General features: G+C 44.4%; 1 protein-coding gene across 1 annotated transcript; it reads left to right on the top strand.

The window, feature by feature from the left end:
• Positions 1-342: 342 nt before the first annotated feature.
• Sec13 (SEC13 homolog, nuclear pore and COPII component) lies at positions 343-12,967 on the top strand. Its single transcript, XM_034512066.2, has 9 exons — positions 343-458; positions 2,698-2,742; positions 4,043-4,158; positions 5,647-5,798; positions 6,199-6,332; positions 10,073-10,206; positions 10,546-10,669; positions 11,245-11,391; positions 12,572-12,967. The coding sequence occupies exons 1-9, from the start codon at positions 456-458 to the stop codon at positions 12,683-12,685; spliced, it is 969 nt and encodes a 322-aa protein (XP_034367957.1). The 5' UTR covers positions 343-455; the 3' UTR covers positions 12,686-12,967.
• Positions 12,968-21,783: the final 8,816 nt, after the last annotated feature.

Genomic DNA, 21,783 nt, shown 5'->3' with positions numbered 1-21,783 from the left:
CAGCAAGACAATAGCCAACATCGAAACTTAAAGCAAGACCTAACAAAGCACTAGCCCAGTCTACTTGAGGAATTAACCTCTACGAAGGTCATGATAAGCCAGCGGGACCCAGAATCCGCAGAAAAAGGTGACGCTGTAATCACTAGTCATTTCATGTATGCATCTCAAAAACCAGAAAAATTTAGTCTAAATAGAAAACCCGCTAGTGACTGCTTCAAATTATAAAATTCTTGGATTAGGGTCGCCACAGCAACCAGAGCCATACTGTTGGCCAAGATAAGGGCAGTGCTGCCGGAGGGCGGGGCCGAGGCTCCAGAAGACGCGGAACCTTTGTGTGAGTCGAGTGTTGCTGACCGGAAGCTCTTGGGTGACGGCCTGCCGGCTGCGGGCCGGCGCCGGAAGTGAAGCGTTCAGAGCTGCCACGTCCGAGGCCGTGAGTCGCCGCTGCTGCAGCTATGGTAAGTGTCGTGGTCCCTGTGATAGTCGTGGCCTTGGGGCAAACCACCCCTACGTCCTCAAGGTTTGCGTGTCCTGTCTCCCTGTGTTCGGGGCGGGAGCTTTAAGGCAAGGCCACTGGGCCTTCGGGAACTCAGAGGCCCGGGCTGCTGAACCACCTCCTGCCCATCTCCTGTCTTGTCCTCCAGAATTGGAAAAACAGCTAAAGCTCTCATAGGATCTACTGCCTAACAAGCCCTTAGTACGTTCCCACTATTGCTCACATCTCCTGCCTACGCGTAGCCTGCTGAGCAGATGCTGCTATCATCAACACTTGCGCTGGGCGGTGGCGAGCTAAGATCCAAATTCTAATCATTCGGTCCTGCCACCTGTTACCTCAGCAAAGGTTGTGGAGGGATCAGTTGCATGGACACAGGACTCCCACGTGTGATGGTCCCTTCGGGAAACTGATGGCAGGTCTAGCAGAGTGGCTTCAGGGCATCGTCTCAGCTTTTTATTTTTGAATTTACACGGTATCTGTGGTATATCTTCACTACCCCACGAGACACTAAGTGAATGGAACTCTGGAAGTCTTAGACCCTGGTTGGCACAGCGGTGCAAGGAGCTGCCTCCTTCTGTTGGTCTTTGGCGCTTCTGTTACCAGGTTGGAGACTCTTACGTAGGTTCATTCTAAGTTTGTACCTGGTGTGATTCTGATGAACTGAATTGGTTTGAGTGCTGCTGCCTACTGTGTTCCAGTAAGTACATAAGTGTTAGATGCTCCAGAGGACTGCTCCAAGAGTTTTAAAACACATAGCACCCCAAAGTGTGGATCAGAACTCATGGCTGCTGGTTGAGAATGGCCAGAAGGATGCCAGCTTTCCAAGGTCCTTCCAGTCACCAATATAAAATTACTTTTCCTTGAACCAGTCGGGATTGTTGGGGATTCTTGAGCACGTCACCCACCTTATATTGGTGTGTGCTGGGAGGCAGGGTGTTAGAGGTTTAGTAGACAGGTTTGTTGCCAGCAGTGTGGTTTTGGTAAAGGTTTTCTCTTCACTGGCACCTTAAATTGCTTAGTTTTTCTGTTGACTATAATTGATTGCACCTAGTGTCTTTTGATGCTCACAGGAAAATGCCATTGTCTGCAGGCAGGTGCTATTCCTCCTTCTCTAATCTTTGCAGAAACTTTTCAGAGCATTTAGAATTCTCAAGGAAACATACACTTATTCAGTGTGTGCCTTCTGTGTGCCTTGCTGCCCATACTCTCCCAGGGTCTACCTTTCTGAAAAGTAGCCTAGGCTACCACTGAATTCTTGATCCATCCTCTTGATCTTCCAGAGTGTTAAGGATCTGCAGTGCAACACCTGCCTTAAGGAGTTGGGCTGTGTAACTGCACAGTTTGCACTGGAAAAAGTGACTTGTTGGAAATGTTGAGAAATGTCAGTCTCAAATAGAAGCCACCTTTTCCGTCCACTTTTCTTTTCCAAGAATTTAATAGTGGATGAGCCAAGAAAAGAATTGTATATCTTTGCTCACTTATTAATTTAGTAGATAGTTACTGAGTTCCTTCTATCTGTAAAATATTGTGCTAAATAACTTAGATTCAAAGATGAGGTATGTGATGGTGCCTGCCTTTAATCCCAGCTTTCAAGAAGGCAGAAGCAGGTAAATCTCAGAGTTTGAGGGCAGCCTAGTCTATGTAGTGAGCTCTAGGCCAGCTAGACCTATGTACTAAGACACACAGAGAATGTATCAAAGCTACACATAGTTTCAGGGAGCTTACCATCTCCAGCAGAGAAGTAGCGTAAGGTACTATAGCTGTCCATGGCTTTGTATGTGTAAGAGTCTAACTTGTTAGGGATCAAGGGAGGCCGATTGATTCGAAATGAATAGAGAAATCATCGGGGTCCATCACAACTGTTTATGACCTCTACAGACTATCAGGCCTGGGTCCCACAAGGTGAAAGTCTAGACAGGTCTTTCACAGTTCATATAGACCAGAGAGTAGCCTCAGAGGCAACTAAAGTCAAATCCTGGTCTTGAATTATAACCTGTTCCACATAAACTGTCTGGGCCATCAGAATCAGTTGTGATGCAGAAAGGGAATGTGAACCCTGTTCCTGCTTGATCCCACTAACTAAAACTGTCTTTGCCCATGAGTGAATGAATGCCTATAAGAACTTCAGAAACAATTGCTGCTTTAATGAGATGACTGTTGTGGCTGCTGTCAGTGAATTCACAGAATGTCTTTGGTTCTAGGTGTCAGTAATTAACACTGTGGATACCTCTCATGAGGACATGATTGTAAGTATCCATTCAGCCCTTCTCCTGGGTCTGGACATGGGCATTCCCCTCAGTGAACGTTTTAACTATGTTCCTAGCAGGCCATAAACCTTGGGTTTAATCATTTTCCTACATGACCTCTGAGTTGGCAGGTTTTTGACAGTGCTTATCTTTGCCATAAGAACCTGGTTCTGCTGTAAGTTCAGACCCTTCAGTCTTTGGCCAGCACAGTACCCTGCTGTGAGAGTAAGGCTGCAGAGGTTTGACAATTGATCGTCTTCCCACTTGTCTTTCTCCTAAGGCTGTTTCTTAGCTCTATTGAAAGGGGGTTAGTGAGGGAGAGTGGAAAGGCTGGCAGCCACCGTGAAAGCATAGGGCAGAGGCTGAGACACTTTTCCCCCAGAGAGTAGTCCACATCAGGCCCTTGGGCAGCTCAGGGCGTGTCTTGATAGGCCAACACAGGGCACAGTCTAGTGCTGCTACGGACGGTCCAGAGGTTGAAGTCTCTAAAAAAACTCAGCCTGCTTCCTGGAGCCAAACAGTGCAGGCAGCCTTTGAGCAGGGCCCAGGCCTAGTGGTTTCAGTCTTTCCTGGGAGGTCCCTGACCTCCACACCTGACCACCAGCACTTGCTTTGGGGCTTCTGATGCAAAACTGTGCATCTTACTGGTTTTGGTGGTGAGTAGCCTAGCTGTGAGACCATCTGGCTGGAGCTGGCATGGACCCAAGGGCAACAGATCCAATCTAGGCAGGCCTGCCAGTGACCCACCTAGGTTTCCTCCTGGGGACCAGATGAGGCAGCATGGTAGTTAGAGACATCTGTGTGCTCTCTAAACTTGTCATCAAACTCTAAATACTTTCTATTCAGTATCTTGTTAGCTTTCAAGGACCCATGAAGCCAGTGTGCTCCTTAAGTCCTTCTTAAGATATGGAAACTGACAGTTAAAGAAATAAGCTAATTTTCAAAGGTTGTATGACAGATAAGCTAAGAAGATAGAATTTCCTTCTTGGATACTATGCTTTCCTTACCAGTATGACAGTACTCTGCTGAAAAGGGTTTTTAAATGGACCTGCAAGCCTACTTACCAGGAGGGCAAGGCCTGACTCAGTAGAAAGATGACTTCCAGAAGAATCATTTTCCTTGAGTAGAGATGTGACAAAGGAATGTTAAGGTCCATACAATACTTTCTTTGCAAGTTTCTAACTGCTCCAGGTGACAACTGACTGACTATTCCTAAAACCTGGTTTGAGTCTGTACTCGGTCCTGGCTTGGGGGTTAGCCACCCGTGCTGCAGGCTTCCCTAGTTGTCTTCCCCTTGCAGCATGATGCACAGATGGACTATTATGGAACCCGCCTAGCAACCTGCTCCTCGGATAGGTCCGTCAAAATTTTTGATGTGCGAAATGGAGGGCAGATACTCATCGCAGACCTCAGAGGGTAAGTGTAAACAAGCATGGAGAAGGTCGCGATAGCTGAACTCTCAGGATAGCTGAATTCTCAGGATAGCTGAACTCTCAGGATAGCTGAACTCTCAGGATAGCTGAGTTCTCAGGATAGCTGAACTCTCAGGATAGCTGAACTCTCAGGATAGCTGAACTCTCAGGATAGCTGAGTTCTCAGGATAGCTGAACTCTCAGGATAGCTGAACTCTCAGGATAGCTGAACTCTCAGGATAGCTGAACTCTCAGGATAGCTGAGTTCTCAGGCCTGGGAGGAACTCAAATCCAGAGCAATCCCGGAGAACATTCAGCAGCGAGGATGCTTAGAGCCCAGACGCCTCTGCCTTTAGTAGAGGTGCAGGTAAGGGCACAGATACACTCAAGTATGATCCCCAGTTCTACCACCAGGAGACCTGGGCAAGCAGGGCACTTTGCCTCTTGCAGCCCTCCTCTCCTTACCTCAGATGGGATAACCCTGACTCTTTCCAGGGCCCATCCTCAATATATCTTTGATATGGGCAACACTGCCATGTTCAGAAGCAATGAACACTACAGTACCAACCTGCACATTTAGACATTTCACCTGAAGTGTCATTTAGGAAGTATGGTTATGAGATGACATGGGGTGCATGTACAGACTCACATGTGGCAGTCAAAAGACAACTTGGTGGAGTTCTTTCCATGGCTTCTGGGGATTGAACTCAGGCTTACACAGCAGGTGCCTTACCCACTAGGCTATCTCACTGGGTTCATAGGCAAACTTTACACATCCTCTTGTTCTGTTTGCCCATGGCAGATAGATGGCCAGGGATTATTTACAAGATGTTTGCTTCTTCCCCCCCCCCCCCCACTAACCCTTAGGGTCTTGGCTCATTTTCATAGTCGCATTTCTGTTTTCCATCAGAGGCTTTGACATAGCATGGGTTCCTTGCCTGGGTACCGGTGTCTGCTGGAGTTCTGTGAATAGGGTCACAAATTTGGTGAACTGGGACAGGGAAACAATCACGTTTGTTTACGTGACTCTGAATTTACCATGTCCTTCTATTTTGGATATAGGCTGGAAACTCAAGTAATGACTGTAGACCTGTCACTTCATCACCAAGAAAAGTCAGACGTGTCTTCATTTTACATGTCACTGTCTGTGAATGTCATTTTTGCTTCATTATTACTTTGAAATTACAGATTGTTAGACCTGCCACTTGTTACTTGGTTTTGGCAGAGGCAGTTTAATGTTTTAGTAAATCATTTCAAGATGCAGAGTTCTCATTCTAAACCTAGTAGAACACAAACCAAATGTAAGTGTGGCGGCACATACCTTCTGTCCTAGCATTTGGGAGGATCACAAGCTCAAGGCTAACCTGAGCTATAGTATGAGACCCTGCCTCAAAAAACTAAGACAGTGGGAGCACTGTGTTGACTCTCCAGAGGGAACTGGTACTGTGGGTCCCCTGACCCTCTGAGCAGCCTCTAACTTCTTCCTTTACAGACATGAGGGGCCAGTGTGGCAAGTGGCCTGGGCTCACCCTATGTATGGCAATATCCTGGCTTCCTGTTCCTATGACCGGAAAGTCATTATCTGGAAGGAAGAAAATGGCACTTGGGAGAAGACCCATGAGCACTCAGGACATGACTCCTCAGGTATGTAGAGTTGGTAGGTGAGTAGGAAGGTCTTATGGTGGGAAAAACCCCGGGTTTTGGTCACATCCCAGACTTTTCTCTTGCTGTTGTTCATCCTTTGGACATTTGTTGGCTTTTTCACTAGTCTATCCACAGCAGAGGTCAGTCCCCAAGACCTAAAGCCAGTCCAGAGAAAGAGGTTTAGTAAGAACAGTGAGGCTTTCCAAGGCTCAGCCTTGAATCTCAGGGTGCCCCTCCTCCTTGCTATTGTGAAATGACTTAGGAAATGCTATTAGGTGTTAATTTGTCCTCATTTGTCCAAATACCAACAGGCTGCTGGCAATCCCTATGGTTTTTCTAAGAATTTAGCAGAATAGTAGACGTAGGATGAAAGCCTTCTCACTGTACCTCCTTTCCACAGTGAACTCTGTTTGCTGGGCCCCTCATGACTATGGCCTGATCCTGGCCTGTGGGAGTTCAGATGGGGCCATCTCACTGCTGACCTATACAGGGGAAGGCCAGTGGGAAGTGAAGAAGATTAACAACGCTCATACGGTGAGTCCAGCCTGTTGCATGGGAGACAGCACAGTTGTTCTACTAAAGTCTTCTGTGTTCCTAGGAGGAGAGTGGGTGTCCCAGCTGAGCGGTGGCTGGGAAAGGTTATAAGTTAGACTTGATGCAGCCACTTTGTTATGAGGGACAGCAACTACACCAGCCTTCTCAGCCCAAGGCATAGGTGGCACTGGTTTCTCCTAGTAAAACCCAGGTTGGGGACAGAAGCATGGGGCACTTTCACCAGCCACCTTGTTACAGAAGCCTGAGGCTGACAAGCATTGTGGATACCCAGAACTCAGTGAGTTCTGAAGAATGACCTACAGATCTAGTTCCCTGTGCTTTCTGATCCTTTAAGTATGAAATAGGCCAGAAAGCATTGTGGGAAGTGGAAACTGAGCCTCTAACTGAGTGTCCTGTAATTCTCAAAAACACACATGAAAGAACGAATGGATGGGTATGGTGGCACACTCCTTTAACACTTGGAAGGCAGAAGTAAGCGGATCTCTGTTTGGAGCCAGCCTGGTTTAAAGAGCAAGTTCCAGGACAGACAGGGCTACACAGAGAAGCTCTATCTAGAAAAACCATTAGAAAGAAAGAAACGAACAAACTGGCAAGTATTCATTTTCAGAGTTTGTCTGCCAGAGCATGTGTTAACTAATGATTTGACACAAACCCAGTCCAAGAATGGGCATTTTCAGTTTTTTATTAGATGTTGCTATGAATGTTTATGGGTTTTTGTGTATCTGTTTCTAATTCCCATACCATTAGGTATATATCTTTCTATGAAACAGTCGGGTCATCTGGTAGTTTTGTTTATCTTTTTGCATTTTCTATTAGTGTATCATTGTGTAAAATTACAAGTTTACATTTTAATATATGCATGTCCTATAGTTCAATCATATTCACCCATTACCCTCTCTTGTCTCCTCCTCCAGATAGTCCACTTCCTCTTCCCAAATAGTCTCTTTTCAATATTACCATGTCTTGGTTTTTTTATGTATATATTCTGTACATGAGAGAAAATGCAACAGTTGTCTGAGTCGGGCTTGTTTCACTTAACATGATGATCTCCCATTCCATCTATTATCCTGCAAGTAAAATACTTTCATTCTTCCATGGCAGAATAGAAACTCCATTGTATATCTAGGCTGTTTTCTTTGATGGTGTACACAGGGCCCCAGTTCATAGCTGCTTTGAATAGTAGTAAACAGGGATGGTTGAATTATTCCCGTGCTGTGCTAAGAGTCCCCTGGGTGTACATCCAAGAGTGGTAGAGCAGGATCCTGTAGAGTTCTTTCCTGTAGTGGCTGCACTAACTTACCACCTCACCGCCCTCACCACCGCTGCCAGCACTCTGTAAGCATTCTTTTTCCCACTTCATCCAACCCAGAGTTTGCTGCTGTTTTCTTGATGGCTCCTTTGCCTAGTAGAGGAGTCAAGTGTGTATTTATATTTTTTGAGTAACTAGACATTGTTTCGTGTATTGTTGGCGTTCATACCAGTTGATTTTAGTGTGGGTGTGGATACACATAAATGAGTACAGTGCCTTTGGAGGCCAGTCATTGGTTTCCCTGGAACTAGAGTTGTTGTGTTCTGTTTGGATGTAGGATCTCCATGTTGGAAAGCTCCTTCTTTTTACTGCTTTTGCTATTTTTTTCCATTAATGTACAACTTATGTTTTGTATGCTTTTAGTATGTTTCCATTTACATTTATTTAAGAAATTTTCTCAAGCTGGGCAATTGCAGATCACACCTTTAATCCCAGCATTTGGGAGGCAGAGGCAAGCAGTATCTCTAAGTTTGAGGCCAGCCTGGTCCATAGAATGAGTTCTAAGACAGCCAGGACTATACAAAGAAACCCTGTCTCAAAAACAAACAAACAAAAAAAAAAGAAAAAAGAAATTTTATTTCTCACTTAGTTTCTTTAGTAATTTATTGTTCAAAACTATTTAGTGTGTGTGTGTGTGTGTGTGTGTGTGTGTGTGTGTGTGTGTGTGTGTAATTTTTCTCCTTGCTGTGGCAAAATCTCTGGCAAAATCAACTCTAGAAAGGCAAGGCTTATTTTAGCTTATATTTTGGCTTAGTTTGACAGTAGCCCGTCAACTGGTAAGACAATTGTCACTCGGCATCAGCAGTCAGGAAGGAGAGAGAAGGAAATAAAGGCTAGTGTTCAGCTCACTTTCTCTTTTTTATGCAATCCAGGATCCTAAGCCCTTGGGATGGTCCTGCTTCCATTCAGTTGAGTGTTCTGGAAATGTCCTCATAGACATGCCCAGTTGTTTGTTTCCAAGGTGATTCTAAATCAAGTCCATCAAGCATGCTGTTCTTGTTCAAAGTTAGTCCGTTTGTGTGTGTGTAGAGCATGCATGTATACATGTTCATACTCATGTGAAGGCAGATCAATGTCTGATGCCTGTCACTGTGTCCTTATTTGTTGACACAGTCTCTCACTGAACCCGAAGCTCACTAACTTAGATAAGACTATCTGGCCAGTGACCTTCATGGGTCCTCCTATCTCTGCCCTACTAGTGCAAAACTGGGCAAGTGCACATCACTATGCCTGGTTGGTTGGTTGTTTTTTAGAGGGTTTCTCTGTGTAGCCCTGTAACTCTATTTGTAGACCAGGATGACCTCAACTCAAGAGATCTACCTGCCTCTGCCTCCTGACTGTGGGAATTAAGGCTTATGCCATATTTTTTTTTAATGTGTGTTCTAGGGGTCCAAATTCAGGTTTTTAATCCTTTGTAGCAAGTACTGAACCATCTTCCCAGGCCTAGTCTGTGTCTTAATTGGTAAATTAAGATTATTCACATTGGGAAACTGAGGTAGAAAGAATGGAAGCTCAAGCCTAGACAAACCCAACCCAGCTACATAGCTAGATCCTGTCACCAAGAACAAAAAGAAAGTAAGCCACAATCCAAGGTACCATGAAAAGTTATCTAGTTTAAGCCCTCCTTAATGTGCCTTTTCTGGCTTGTTATCTTTGTAGTTTGATGGTTCACTGTATTAATGTTTCTTTGCTTTTCCTCATTTGCATGTCTTATTTCCTGTGGTATTTACTCTTCTCTGTGCTCTGAGAGAAATCTTTCTTCCTCCTTCTGGTACAGAACTCTCCACTATTCACAAAGTGCTAGTTTTGAGGCCAAGTTCCCTTGGACTATGCTCATTTCTCTCTTGATTCTGCACTGTAATCATGTTATTTTCTTTCAAGACTTGAAATATACCACTCTATGCTTTTCTGGCCCTTGGGGTTTTTACTGAGTAGTCTGTTGGTCTAGTATTTGCCTTTAAGGCTAACCCCTACTCTCTCTTTCTCTCTTTCTCTCTCTCTCTCTCTCTCTCTCTCTCTCTCTCTCTCTCTCTCTCTCTCTCTCTGTGTGTGTGTGTGTGTGTGTACTTGTTAGTAATATGGGTCTATGAGGGTGAATGTATAGGCCCAAGGTTGACATCAGGTATCTTGCTTGTTGCTCTTCACATTTTGAGACAGGATCTCTTACTGAATCTGAAGTGCATGGAGTTGGCTAGGTTGGTTGGCCAGTGGTCAACAATCTTGCTGTCCCATGTCCCCTTATCTTGCCTCCCATGCTGGCATTACATTAGTGCCTTATTCTTGCTCATCACTTTATCTGTGTGCTGTAATCCAAGTTCTGACAACTAGAGGGAAATCACCAGGAGTACATGGGAAATTTTATTTTACTGCTATGCAAGAACATAGTCTCATCACAAGTTCCCCTTTACAGATTGGCTGTAATGCTGTCAGTTGGGCCCCAGCTGTTGTGCCTGGAAGCCTTATAGACCAACCATCAGGGCAGAAACCCAATTACATCAAGAAATTTGCATCGGGTGGCTGTGACAACCTCATCAAGCTGTGGAGGTCAGTGAGTTGTATGGACATCTCTTCTGCCTGTCATTGCTCAGCTACAGTGTACAAAAAGCAAGATCACCTTTCTGTCAGTAAACAGTCTGTTTTCAGTTTGTTAGGTTTTCCTTTTTAAAACAAACACCTTGCTCTTTTTCTAAGCACTTTAGTATTCCCCAAACTTTGGAGCTATGGATAAAAGGGCATTTCCTGGGGACCTTATGGGCAGCTTAATAAGCTAAGTAGAATTCTACTCATTGGTCTCATTGAAGAAAACATGAAAGGTGAACCCTTCACCAAGGTGGGAATGCCTGCCAGCCAGCCACTGTATTCCTGCTCTGGTTTCCTCTGCAGGGAAGAGGAGGATGGCCAGTGGAAAGAGGAGCAAAAGCTAGAGGCACACAGCGACTGGGTTCGAGATGTTGCCTGGGCCCCCTCCATTGGCTTGCCCACCAGCACCATTGCCAGCTGCTCTCAGGTCAGCCTCACCCCATGAGAACATCCCCTATGACCTGGACAGAGAACAGAAGGCCCCTGTAGGACCAGCGTACAGTGGGATGAGTCCGATGTAGCTTGAGAACTAGTGCCAAGCTTTGGTCCCTCCTGACCCTCATGTAGGAGGGATGGAGGTGCCCGGACTTAGTGCCTTGGGTCCTTGTACTAGTCATCCTTCCCTTATTTCCTGTGCTCACTGGGATGAGAAGTAAGAGGCAAGGACTTCAGGTCTTTAGTGTTCTTATTGGGCATTCTTGTTTGTCCATTTGTCTGTTCCATCTCTGTGTGGTTTGTAAGATGGTTGTCCCTGTTCACATGAGACACTAGTCAGCCAGGAAGAAAAACAGACTATTTATAGCAATGCCCTGGATTTATCCCTGAATCCACAAAATCCAGAGCCAAGGCCTATTTGTGAGAAGTGTTCAAGGTGAAAGAATTAGAAGCAAGACACTGGAACAGACTCTTTAGTGTGGCTTCCCTCCCTCTCTGCCGGAACAAATAACTCCCCCTGGGGAAAATGTTTTCACCCCCCATCTCCTGATGTGTTTCTTTCCCTAGGATGGTCGAGTGTTTATTTGGACCTGTGATGATGCCTCCGGCAATATGTGGTCACCTAAACTCCTACACAAGTTCAATGATGTTGTGTGGCACGTGAGCTGGTCCATCACAGCAAACATCCTGGCTGTGTCAGGTGGAGACAATAAGGTATATCCCGTTTCGGGGGGGGGGGGGGCAAGCATATAGACCCTAATGGTTTTGCTCTTGCTGGCATGTACAGTAAATGGTTCCATCATAGAGTTAGATCTGAATTATAACTCAGTCTCTTCAACCTTCTGAGGTACTGTGTCTTGTATGACACAAAAAAGGACTTCATTGCATAGCTGCAGTATAGCCTGACCTCTGCAAGGAGAGCCTGGGGTTCTTTCCTAAGCATCAGGATAGTTCACAGGGACTTTTACCATGTCTTATGGCTCCACCTCCTGCTTCTGACATGAGCCAAGTGACCACTGGAAAAACCAACAAAGGGCAGAAAATAGGAACAACCTCCATATTTTCTAGAGCTGGTAAAATAGACTGTGTGTTGACACTGTTCAATTGATCTTCAGAATTCTTCAGCTTGTAAAACAAACTCAGTGCCCATTAACTGGCTTCCTTCACTACCCACTCTACTTTCTGTCCCTTTGTGGCTGGCTTATCTCATTTAGCATAATGGCTTCCCTTTTTAAAGCTAACACACAGACAACATTGTTCTTTACGAAGAGACAAATACAAACATTTAATACCCTCTGCACATAGCCTTTTCTGCTCTGTAGTAGTTCCAGAACAGACTTATAGGCCCCATCTCAAAGGATAGTCATCCCCCTTTATTTCTTTGTACTAGAGTCAGAAGCTGATATAATTGGCATTCCTGAAGCATTTTACAGTCTGCCTTCTCAGGCTATTTTTCAGCCTATTTAAAGGTAAGGATCCTGCTTCTGTAACAGGCACAGGTGAGCTGCACGAGGCAAACGCCCTTCTGAGTCGTCACAGGACAGTACTGTCAGAGAACAGCCACTCAGTTTCTTTCCAGGGACAGACCTTTTCAGCTGTTTGCTCTACAATGGTCCCTCATATAATAGTGTCCTAACTTGTGCTGTTACACTTGATGACACAGATGGCCCAACCTGGCCTCTCAGCCACATACTTTCTGTCACTCTAGTTAAAGCCATGTTCCCTATGGATTATTCCTGTTGTGCTCTGTAACATGGCTTAGTCCTTCCCTGCATTTTGAGTAAATGCAGTGGAAGCTAGATTCTTTGTCCCTTAGCCTGTGTCTGCACTGAGAATGTGGCTGAAGAGCAGCACAACAGGCACAGACTTGTGACTTTTGTGTGTTAACTTGCAGGTGACCCTGTGGAAAGAGTCGGTGGATGGACAGTGGATGTGCATCAGTGATGTCAACAAGGGCCAGGGTTCTGTGTCAGCCTCCATCACAGAGGGCCAACAGAATGAGCAGTGATAGCACAGGCAGCCTGGTCTTCCTGTTAGCTATTCTGGAACAACCTTCAAACAACTGGGAAGAAGAGTCCCAGTGACCAAGATTTCACCCGGGAGTGACCACACATGCAACACTGGGTGTTCACCTGCCTTACTGGGATTCCATGTGTTTAGTAATTTAATGTCCAGCTGAAAGTATTCATGTAAGGAACAAATGACTATTATTTTTAAATATTTTTGGCCATTTTAAACTATCTTTTGGTTCAGGCTGTTTACAAAGTAATAAAATCATATTGCATAGAAACTTTACTGTCATCCCACACAGTGCATCTGCCCACATTGTGCTACTGTAAATATCTGTGTAGGCCATGTTCCAGGTATGACAACAGGAGCTCCACCTGCAAATGGGCAATAACCCCCTATGGGTATACCTACTCCATAGGACAGGATTGATGACTTTTGCCTTAAACAATGAGATGCTAACATGTATACAGGTGACCAACCAGATGCCAGGCAAGGAATGTTAACCCAGCCATGGGCATTCTAACAATGCTATGATGGGAAGCCAAAGTTCTTATGCTAACTGACCTTGAGCCATGTACCACTCCCCAGCAGAGATCTTGGAACCCTGGCCTGAACTAGCAGTCACAAAAGCAGCTACCACCTAGTGAAGCCTATTATTTTAGTAGACCTTCATGCTGTATATTCCAGGTAAGTATTTGGTAGAAGAGATAGAGGATTTACCCACTTGGTAAGGAGAAACCCAGGATTACAATTCTAGCCTACTTCACCCCAAACGAGGTCTTACCTGCTGCAGAACCAGAGGGAGGGGCACTGTTATTTCTCAGCCGCAACATAAGTATATATGCTTGCACCAAACCCTCAGGTAGATACCAAGGCAGTCACCTCAGGAGAGCCCCAAATCACCCCTGTTGTGTTCACTCCATTTATCTTACTTTTCATAAACTAAACTTGTTTTGCCATAACATGTTAAGAGTGGAACTGAAATAAGGAGATGCCAGGACTTTCCCACAGTCTCCCAAGTCACTTCACAGAACCCAAGTCCTCCAGAAATTACATGAAAACCACAACTTCCTTTCTTCCATGATGTGCATGAGAAAAAGAAGGCTGGAAGGACCTTTCTTTTGTTGCTCAGCTCAGAGAATACATCGAAGTCTGTCAGCCTAAGGACAAGCTAGCTTCCTATGCTACTTGCTGCTTTCAACAGAGTAAGTGATATGATGCATCACAGCAATAAGAGACTCTTTGTAGTTACGCCTCTCAGGACCAGTTGGGTTGGTATAGAGCTGCAGTAAATGAAATAGGACCTTATAAAATAAAAGCTTAGGATTGGAAATGTAGTCAATGGAACAACTTAATCCTACTACACTGGGGAAAGTTCTAAGAAAGATGGTAGGCATGGTGGGCACACTTGTAATGGCAGCACTTGGGAGGCAGAGGCAGGAGGACAGCCACAAATTTAAGGCCAGTCTTGTCTGCAATAGTGATTGCTATCCTGTCTATACCAGTACACCTTCAATTAACTTTAAAAAGTTTGCTTTTCTTGTATTGAGACAGGGTCTCTCTATGTAATTCTGGCTGTCCTGGAGCTGAATAAACATGTAGAAAAGGATAGGCTTGAATTTAGCCTTCCTCTTGGTGAGTGCTGGGATTAAAGGCATGTAGCATCACACCCAGCTTTAGGTTTGTTCTTGAAGCCAAGCAGACTTGACGAAAGCCAAAATAATCTATAGTAGTTCCACAGTATGAGAAAGCCTTAACACTCTAGAGCAGTGGTTCTCAACTTTCCCTCCCCTCTACCCCCCACCCCCCGAGACAGGGTTTCTCTGTGTAGCCCTGGCTGTCCTGGAACTCACTCTGTAGACCACGCTGGCCTCGAACTCAGAAATCCACCTGCCTCTGCCTCCCAAGTGCTGGGATTAAAGGCGTGCACCACCACTGTCTGGCTGGTTCTCAACCTTCTTAATTCTGCAACCCTTTAATACAGTTCCTCATATTGTGGTGACCCCCAACCAAAAACTGATTTTGCAGCTACTTCGTAACTAATTTTGCTACTGTTATGAATCACAAATATATGATATGCAACATCCACCTCCCCAAGGGATCATTACCTACAGGTTGAGAATATAAGAAATACAACCTCAAACACCAGAATATCCTGCTTCCAGGTATACAAAAAAGAGGATAATACGGCTGAACTAAGAGTGGAAAATATACATCCTGGGCTTGGCTCAGTAGTAAAATGCTTTTCTAGTATTTGTGAGAACTTGGGTTCCATACTCAAATACAGGAAAAAAGGTGGGGTGGGGAGTATATAATAAGGCAGGACTATGAGCTACAGGATAGCCTAGAATACAGAAAACAATACTATTAAAAAAAATTAGACCACAGAATTGAAACTAAGGACTTTAAAAATAGCTATTATATTTTCAAGAATGTAAAAGACAGTGAACATAATGAGAAAAATACCTTTAAAAAAAATCTCAGCAAGTAAAATTTCTAGAATATACCCTGGTTGGGAGTACACAGATTAGACAATACGGTTAGAAAGATGGATGACTTTTAATTAGAGGAACCAAACAAGTCTAAGAAAAAGGAGGTTGGGAATCAATGATGAGCCCTGTGGGAATGACCACAGGGTCCAGCCTGGGTACATCTGGAGAGGAGGCAAGGAGAGGAGAAGTACAGGGGAACGACACTGGAACAGACAGCCAAATACTTTTCCATCCTTATAATTAAAAACCTAATGCTCCATACTTGGGTACATTCAGAGTGTTGCAGCAGCAGTTAAGAGACATGCGACACACTGCATTCACAAGCACACATAAACAGCCAACTTTTCATCAGAAATCACACAAAGCAAAAAATATCTGATTAAAGAAAACTAGAATTCTTTATCTGCTAAAATATCTTTAAAACAAAGGTATTAGCTCTCTGTTACTATAATAAATGCCTTAAATAAAAAGAGAATCACTTTAGCTCAGTTTCAGAGTCTGTGCTTTGTCTGTTCCTTTGGCTATGGTTTATTACATCATGGTGGGCACTTGTGGCTAAGGAAGTAGGCCTGTTTTCCTCATGGCAGAAGAAGCAATAGAAGAGACAGGGCCCTCAATATCTTCTTTAAGGGTATATAACTCCACTTAGGACTATAGGCTGGCAAGAAGCCTTTAGTGAACATTCAAGATATGAATTTCTAGCTTGTGTGGTGGCACTTACCTGAATCCCAGCATTCAGAGACAGAGGTCAAGAGTCAAGGCCATTTCATAGCAATTTCAAGGCCAATGAGATGCTGTCTTAATAATAAGAGAGTAAAGAGAACCTACTTAAAAACCTGGGAAGATAGAGATATAAGTATCCTGAGGACATGCTAAGCAGCCAGTCTAGCCAAACTGGCAAGCTATAGGTTCAGTGTCAAAAATAAGGTGGAGGCTAGAGAGACAGCTCAGTGGTTAAGAGCACACACCGATCTTGCAGAGGATCAGTCTTCTTCCTAAGCACCCACATCAGACAGGTAGGTGATAACTCTGTAACTCCAGCATTAGGGAACTCAACACCCTCTTCTGGCCTCCACAGATACTTGCACACATGTGTACAAACCCATACACAGACATACATGCATACACATAATAAAAGATAAAATTGTGATGGGATAGGGAGCAAATAAAGGGAAGCATTTGATGCCAGTCTCTGGTCTGTGTACATACCTGCACATACCTACATACACAATATCAAGCCATGTAGCTGGGTATAGTGACATACATCAATAATTAGAGCTCACAATGAGGTCTTGGGAGGATCAATTGAGTCCAGCAGCTCAAATCAGCCTGAAAATAACAGCAAGAAGTTGTCCCTGTTTCCCCCACCCAAAACAAAAAGGAAGAGGGGGAAGAAGGAAAAGGAAGAGGGAAGAAGAGAAGAAAACAACTAACAATAGCACATGCCAGAATCCCAACTAAGGCAAGAAGATAGCCAGGCTATATAATGAGACTGATCTCTAAATTAGTAAGGCCAGATTTTATTAGCTCCACCTTAAATACAAAGGGATGAAATAATGAAAATGCTGAAAACAGGTATTAGATATCAAAAGGAAAGAATCAAGTATCTGTTTCTATCAAATAAAACAGGCTTTAGGAGGAGAGATGCCATCAGAGACACCCAACCATGATCAATTTGGGAAGACTTAACAATCAAAATGTGTCTGCACTTAACAGGAATTTCCAGATACTTGGAATAGGAACACTGCAAAGAAACCATCTACAATTTTAGTCTGGCATCTCAATCTTCATTCAGTAACAAAGAGCTCTCAGGACATTTACAGAACATGTGAACCATCCTTGTGTCACATTCTACCCAGCATTATTTGCTCCTATGATACTGACCAAACAAAACAACTTATGGACCTTAAACCCCCAACACATACAAAAATTAAACTCAGCAGGTTGGTGTTGGATCTCCCATGTATATGTCCGTGTTTCAATTATGTACCCATGAGTGCAAATGCCAGAAAAGGGAATTTGGATTCCCTGGAGCCAGAGTTACGGTGGTTTCCAGCCATGCAACATGGATACCAGGAACTGAATTCGGGTCCTCTGTCAAAGCATTACTAACTCTTAACCAGGAGCCATCTCTCCAGCCAAATATTTTTCCTTTTAAAAGTACGAATTTTTCCGGGCCAGCAAAATGGATCAGCAGGTTAAGGCACTTGTTGACAAATCTTAGAACCTGAGTTTGATCTCTGGGTTTCACATCTGTGGAAGAGAACTGACTCTCCTAAGATGTAACCTCCACATGCTGTAAGCCCATACACATACACACATACACACACACAAATGCACTTTTTAATTTTGTACTTCTAATCTCAAGTGCTGAGGGAAGGAAGCCTCAGAACAATATGCCTGATACAGTTTCAAAACTGGTTCCTGCTTTATAGTTAAAAGATTCTGCCACAAAAGCCTGAGAACCTGAGTGTGCGTCCCCTGCAAGTCTATAGAATCTGGACAGTGTGGCAGCAGCATACCTGAAATTCTAATGCCCAGGATGAAAGGCCAGAGGACCCCAGAGAAGCTGGCCAGCTAGACAAACTGAATTCAAATTCTCAATTCAGTGAGAGAGACTGCCTCAGTAAATAGAGAGCAACTGAAGAAGACACCTAATGTTAACCTCTGACCTCCACCATTACGTGTATACATACATACACACACACACACACACACACACACACACACACACACTCACTCTTCCACTAAAGAAAACCAATGCTTCTTAGGTACATGTTTGATTCAAAACTGGGGTCATTTCAAAAGCATCCAGAGTCAGTTAAAAAGGAAAAAAAAAAAAAAAAACCAATAGACAGAACAAATAAGGTGAAAAGCCACCATGTACAGTAATTTGTGAGTTCATGTTAAGAAAAGCATGAGTCAACCCTAACTTTGAAAATGAGTGAAGAAATAGAAACCCATATAATGAACTCTTGCCTTTCCTGTGCAAATGGCATACCCAGGTAATAAAATAATTGCAAATGCACTCAGAAGGCAGTAACTACTCATGAGTCCAGACTAGGCAGTCATCTGTGGTAATTACAATGATTCAGTGCAAGGTCTTGGGGAACCTGAATAATGTTGACACCTCTAAAGCCCATAGGTAAATCTTGTTCTTAAAACATCACAAAAAAGAGGTCTGGAGAGACAACTTACTGGTTAAGAGCATGTACTGCTCTTAAAAAGGACAAGAGTTCAGTTCCTGGCACCCACTTCAGGTGGTTCAAAACTGTCTTTTACTTCAGCTCCAAGGGGATCCATCATCTCTAGTCTCCACAGGTATTTGAACCCATAAGTACACACATCTACACCTACATAATTGAAAATAATAAAAATCTAAAAAGGAAAAAATGTTTTTTTATAACAAGAGAACAATTACTGAGGACATTTGTTGAACTAGTTTCCAGAGCTACGCTTAAGACCTTTGGTATCAAGTCTAAGTATGAAACTTGAAAATCCTATGCTTATGAGCACTGCCCCAAACTCTAGCATGCTTTAGTCCATGCTGGCCCTAGCTAACAATTTGAGGCCAGGGCCCTGCAGGCCTAACCTAGCAATGAGAGCCTGGTAATAGATAACCAGCAACTCGGAATGTTTACCAGTGCCCAGCGAGCTCTAGGAGAAATGGAAAGGACCAGAGATTTGTGAGGATGGCAAGGTTTGGTTTGTGAGGATGGCAAGGTTTGGTTTGTGAGGATGGCAAGGTTTGGAATTCAAGCACAATAGACTTGTGCAGTGTCAGGCTCTGGGTCACCATTAGGCTGAGGGCAAACACTGTTGGATAGACACTAAAGATAGAAGGCCTGAGGTTATAGTTCTAAGAAGGGCAGGAAAGCCAGTGAGATATGCTGGGCTTTGAAAGTAGACAAAGAGTGCCAGCAGGATCCTTCAACAACACTGCAGGCACAGAAGCCCGGACGCTACAGAGCACATGGAGCAGGCTCAGAACAAAATACCCACTAGATTTAAACACTATAAAAGTAAGAGTTCAGTAATAACTTGTTAATCACACATTAAAACAATACTTTGGACATAACAGTTTAATACTGTCATATATGTGGTTGTCAACATGGCTACATCTGGAGTGGACTAAAACCCAAGCAGCTAGGCACACCTGAAAGGGATGTTTCTGGATTGAATCGTTTAAGGTGAGAAGACTCACCCTAAATCTGGGTCACACCTTCTGATGGCAGCCCATATAAAAAGGACACAGAAAGAAGCTTTTGCTTTTTGTCTGCTTGCCCTTACTCTCATTGGCAAGTTCATCTATTCCTTGGCTGATGCATTGCTCACTGGTGTTAAACCTACTTCTGGATTCAAATGTAGCCTAAAGACTAGCTGACATCTCACATCATGACTGAACAACTAATGGACTCTTGGCCTTTCTGTCAGGAGACACTCATTGTTGGATGAGTCAGACCATATCCTATAAATCACTCTAATAAATCCCTTTTAATATGCGTAAGTTCATTCTGTCAGTTTTTTCTCTAGAGAACCCTAGCATAACATACACTGAAATTTAGTCCACCTATTTTAGTCTTGCCTTTATTAGGAATGGGGGGTTAGGGTCACCTGTCTAGAAGAGCCATATAATCTACCAAGCTCCTACTGGCAGGATGAAGGTACATTTCCCAGCTCCTCTTCCACAGCTATGAACAGGTCATCAGATATTTTCTGATGCCCTTTCCCTCCATTCTTCCATCGCCAGACCGTCCTCCCTGCTAACCTATACTCTGGATGGCAAGGTATGTGACTAGAAGAGTTCTAGCTCTGTCCCTAGGCAGTTAGCAATTTGTGATTGTTCATTTGTGGTCTTATCTAAGATCAACACCACCACCTCCTGCCTCCAAAGGCTTCCAGAGGCTGAGTGGACAAGCTTCATATCTCAGCCGATGCCTGGTCACCATGCACAGGCTTTCTATCCTCACAGACTGGAGGGCTGCAGTGTTTCCACACCGCCTCACCTTTAGCCCCTCTGGGCCCCAAGGCCAAATGGTTTCTAAGTTCAGGTGGGTAACAGACCTGTGAAGGTACCCGGTAGTATAGTTACGTTGGGATTTCAGCTACCTCTGCCAGATGGTCTTTTTCTCACAGGAGTTGCAACCCAGCCCACACCTCACCTGCACCAAGAGTTCCCACAAGAGCCCAATCTCCTCCAAAACTACACAGAAGGTCAGGATATCATGGGGCTCTGAATCACTTGTCCTGTTGTCAACAGCCCCTAACTGGAACATCCAGAGTGACATGTCCGTCACCGAAATGTCACAATTACTGTGGCAGCAGAGACAGGTCAGAAAGTAGTGCTTCAGGAACCAGGAAACTACACTGCCCCAGGGAGACATCTATAAGTCCCAACTCTTGAGCCACCCTATTTTTCTTTTTCTTTTGTTTTGTTTTTGAGACAAGGTTTCTCTGTTAGCCTTGGCTATCCTGGAACTTACTCAGTAAAATCCAGGCTGGCCTCATAATCAGAGATCTGCCTACCTCTGCCACTGCCCTGCCCTATTTCTCATAAGAGCATCACAGAAAGGTATCCAAAGGACTGTTCCCTGTTGTCAAAGCTGTATGTATTAACACCAGGTCTATCTCCTCTGTGTCTCTCCCTTATGCTAGAGCCTTAATACCTGCCAGAGGACAGATAGGCAAGCTGTCAGGTTAACACCAGAATGGGGTAGGGTATGGCTGAGTGAAAAATGCCTACCAAGTACAAGGCCCTGGGAACTATGCCCAATAGTACAAAACAAAATCAACCAGTAAGACCAAACAAGAAAGACGACCAATAAAGTATGACCACAGGTGCAAGTTTCCTGACATTTGCTCATTTTTGGAAACACCCCAGGAGCAGGTCTCTCTATGTGATCAGTGTGTGGAAGCTGTAACAGCCTCAGTGGCAAGGTAAAACTGGACAAAATCCTCGAGTTCTCCAGGTGGCAACACCATCTCACATAGAAGGAGACAAGTCAAGGTCGTATCACAACTAAACAAGACCTCAGAGTGCCTTACCTGCCAACTCACCACCAGGGCCAAGCCCACATGGGGACTACAGAAAAATCAGGAGCTGGTGCCCCACCCAAAGCCAACTGGATACCTCTCAGAGCACCTAACCTCTACTGTTTGTTCATCAACAGTGAGGGGGAAAAGAGTACTTAGCTCCCAAGGAATGCAATACTGCCCACACAAACTACACAGCCTCAGAGACGAGGCTGCTGGATGAACAAACACAAGGCTTCCTATATAAGGAGCAGCAGGCAGCAGGCAGCACATCCCCAGCATTGCAGGTAGGCTCTCTCTGATGTCTGTTTATGTGTGTGTGTGTGTGTGTGTGTGTGTGTGTGTGTGTGTATGTGTGTGTGCCACAACATGTGTGCTCACAGGCGTCTAACTTATTCCGCACTGGCCACTCACTGACTTCCACTGAGTGTCAGTGAGCTCACTGAACAAATAAGTGGACTTGGTCAGCCTAATTAGCTCCATCATCAGGCTCCTGAGGGCTCAGGATAAGCAACACTAAAATGGTCAGCCCTCCAGCACATCAGGCGGTTTAGAACAGGCAGGGTTCGGC

The sequence above is a fragment of the Arvicanthis niloticus genome, chromosome 9, assembly GCF_011762505.2.
Source record: "Arvicanthis niloticus isolate mArvNil1 chromosome 9, mArvNil1.pat.X, whole genome shotgun sequence".
Classification (NCBI taxonomy): Eukaryota; Metazoa; Chordata; class Mammalia; order Rodentia; family Muridae; genus Arvicanthis; species Arvicanthis niloticus.
Note: the sequence above shows the minus strand (reverse complement) of the source record. Positions and strands in the feature narration are given on the sequence as shown.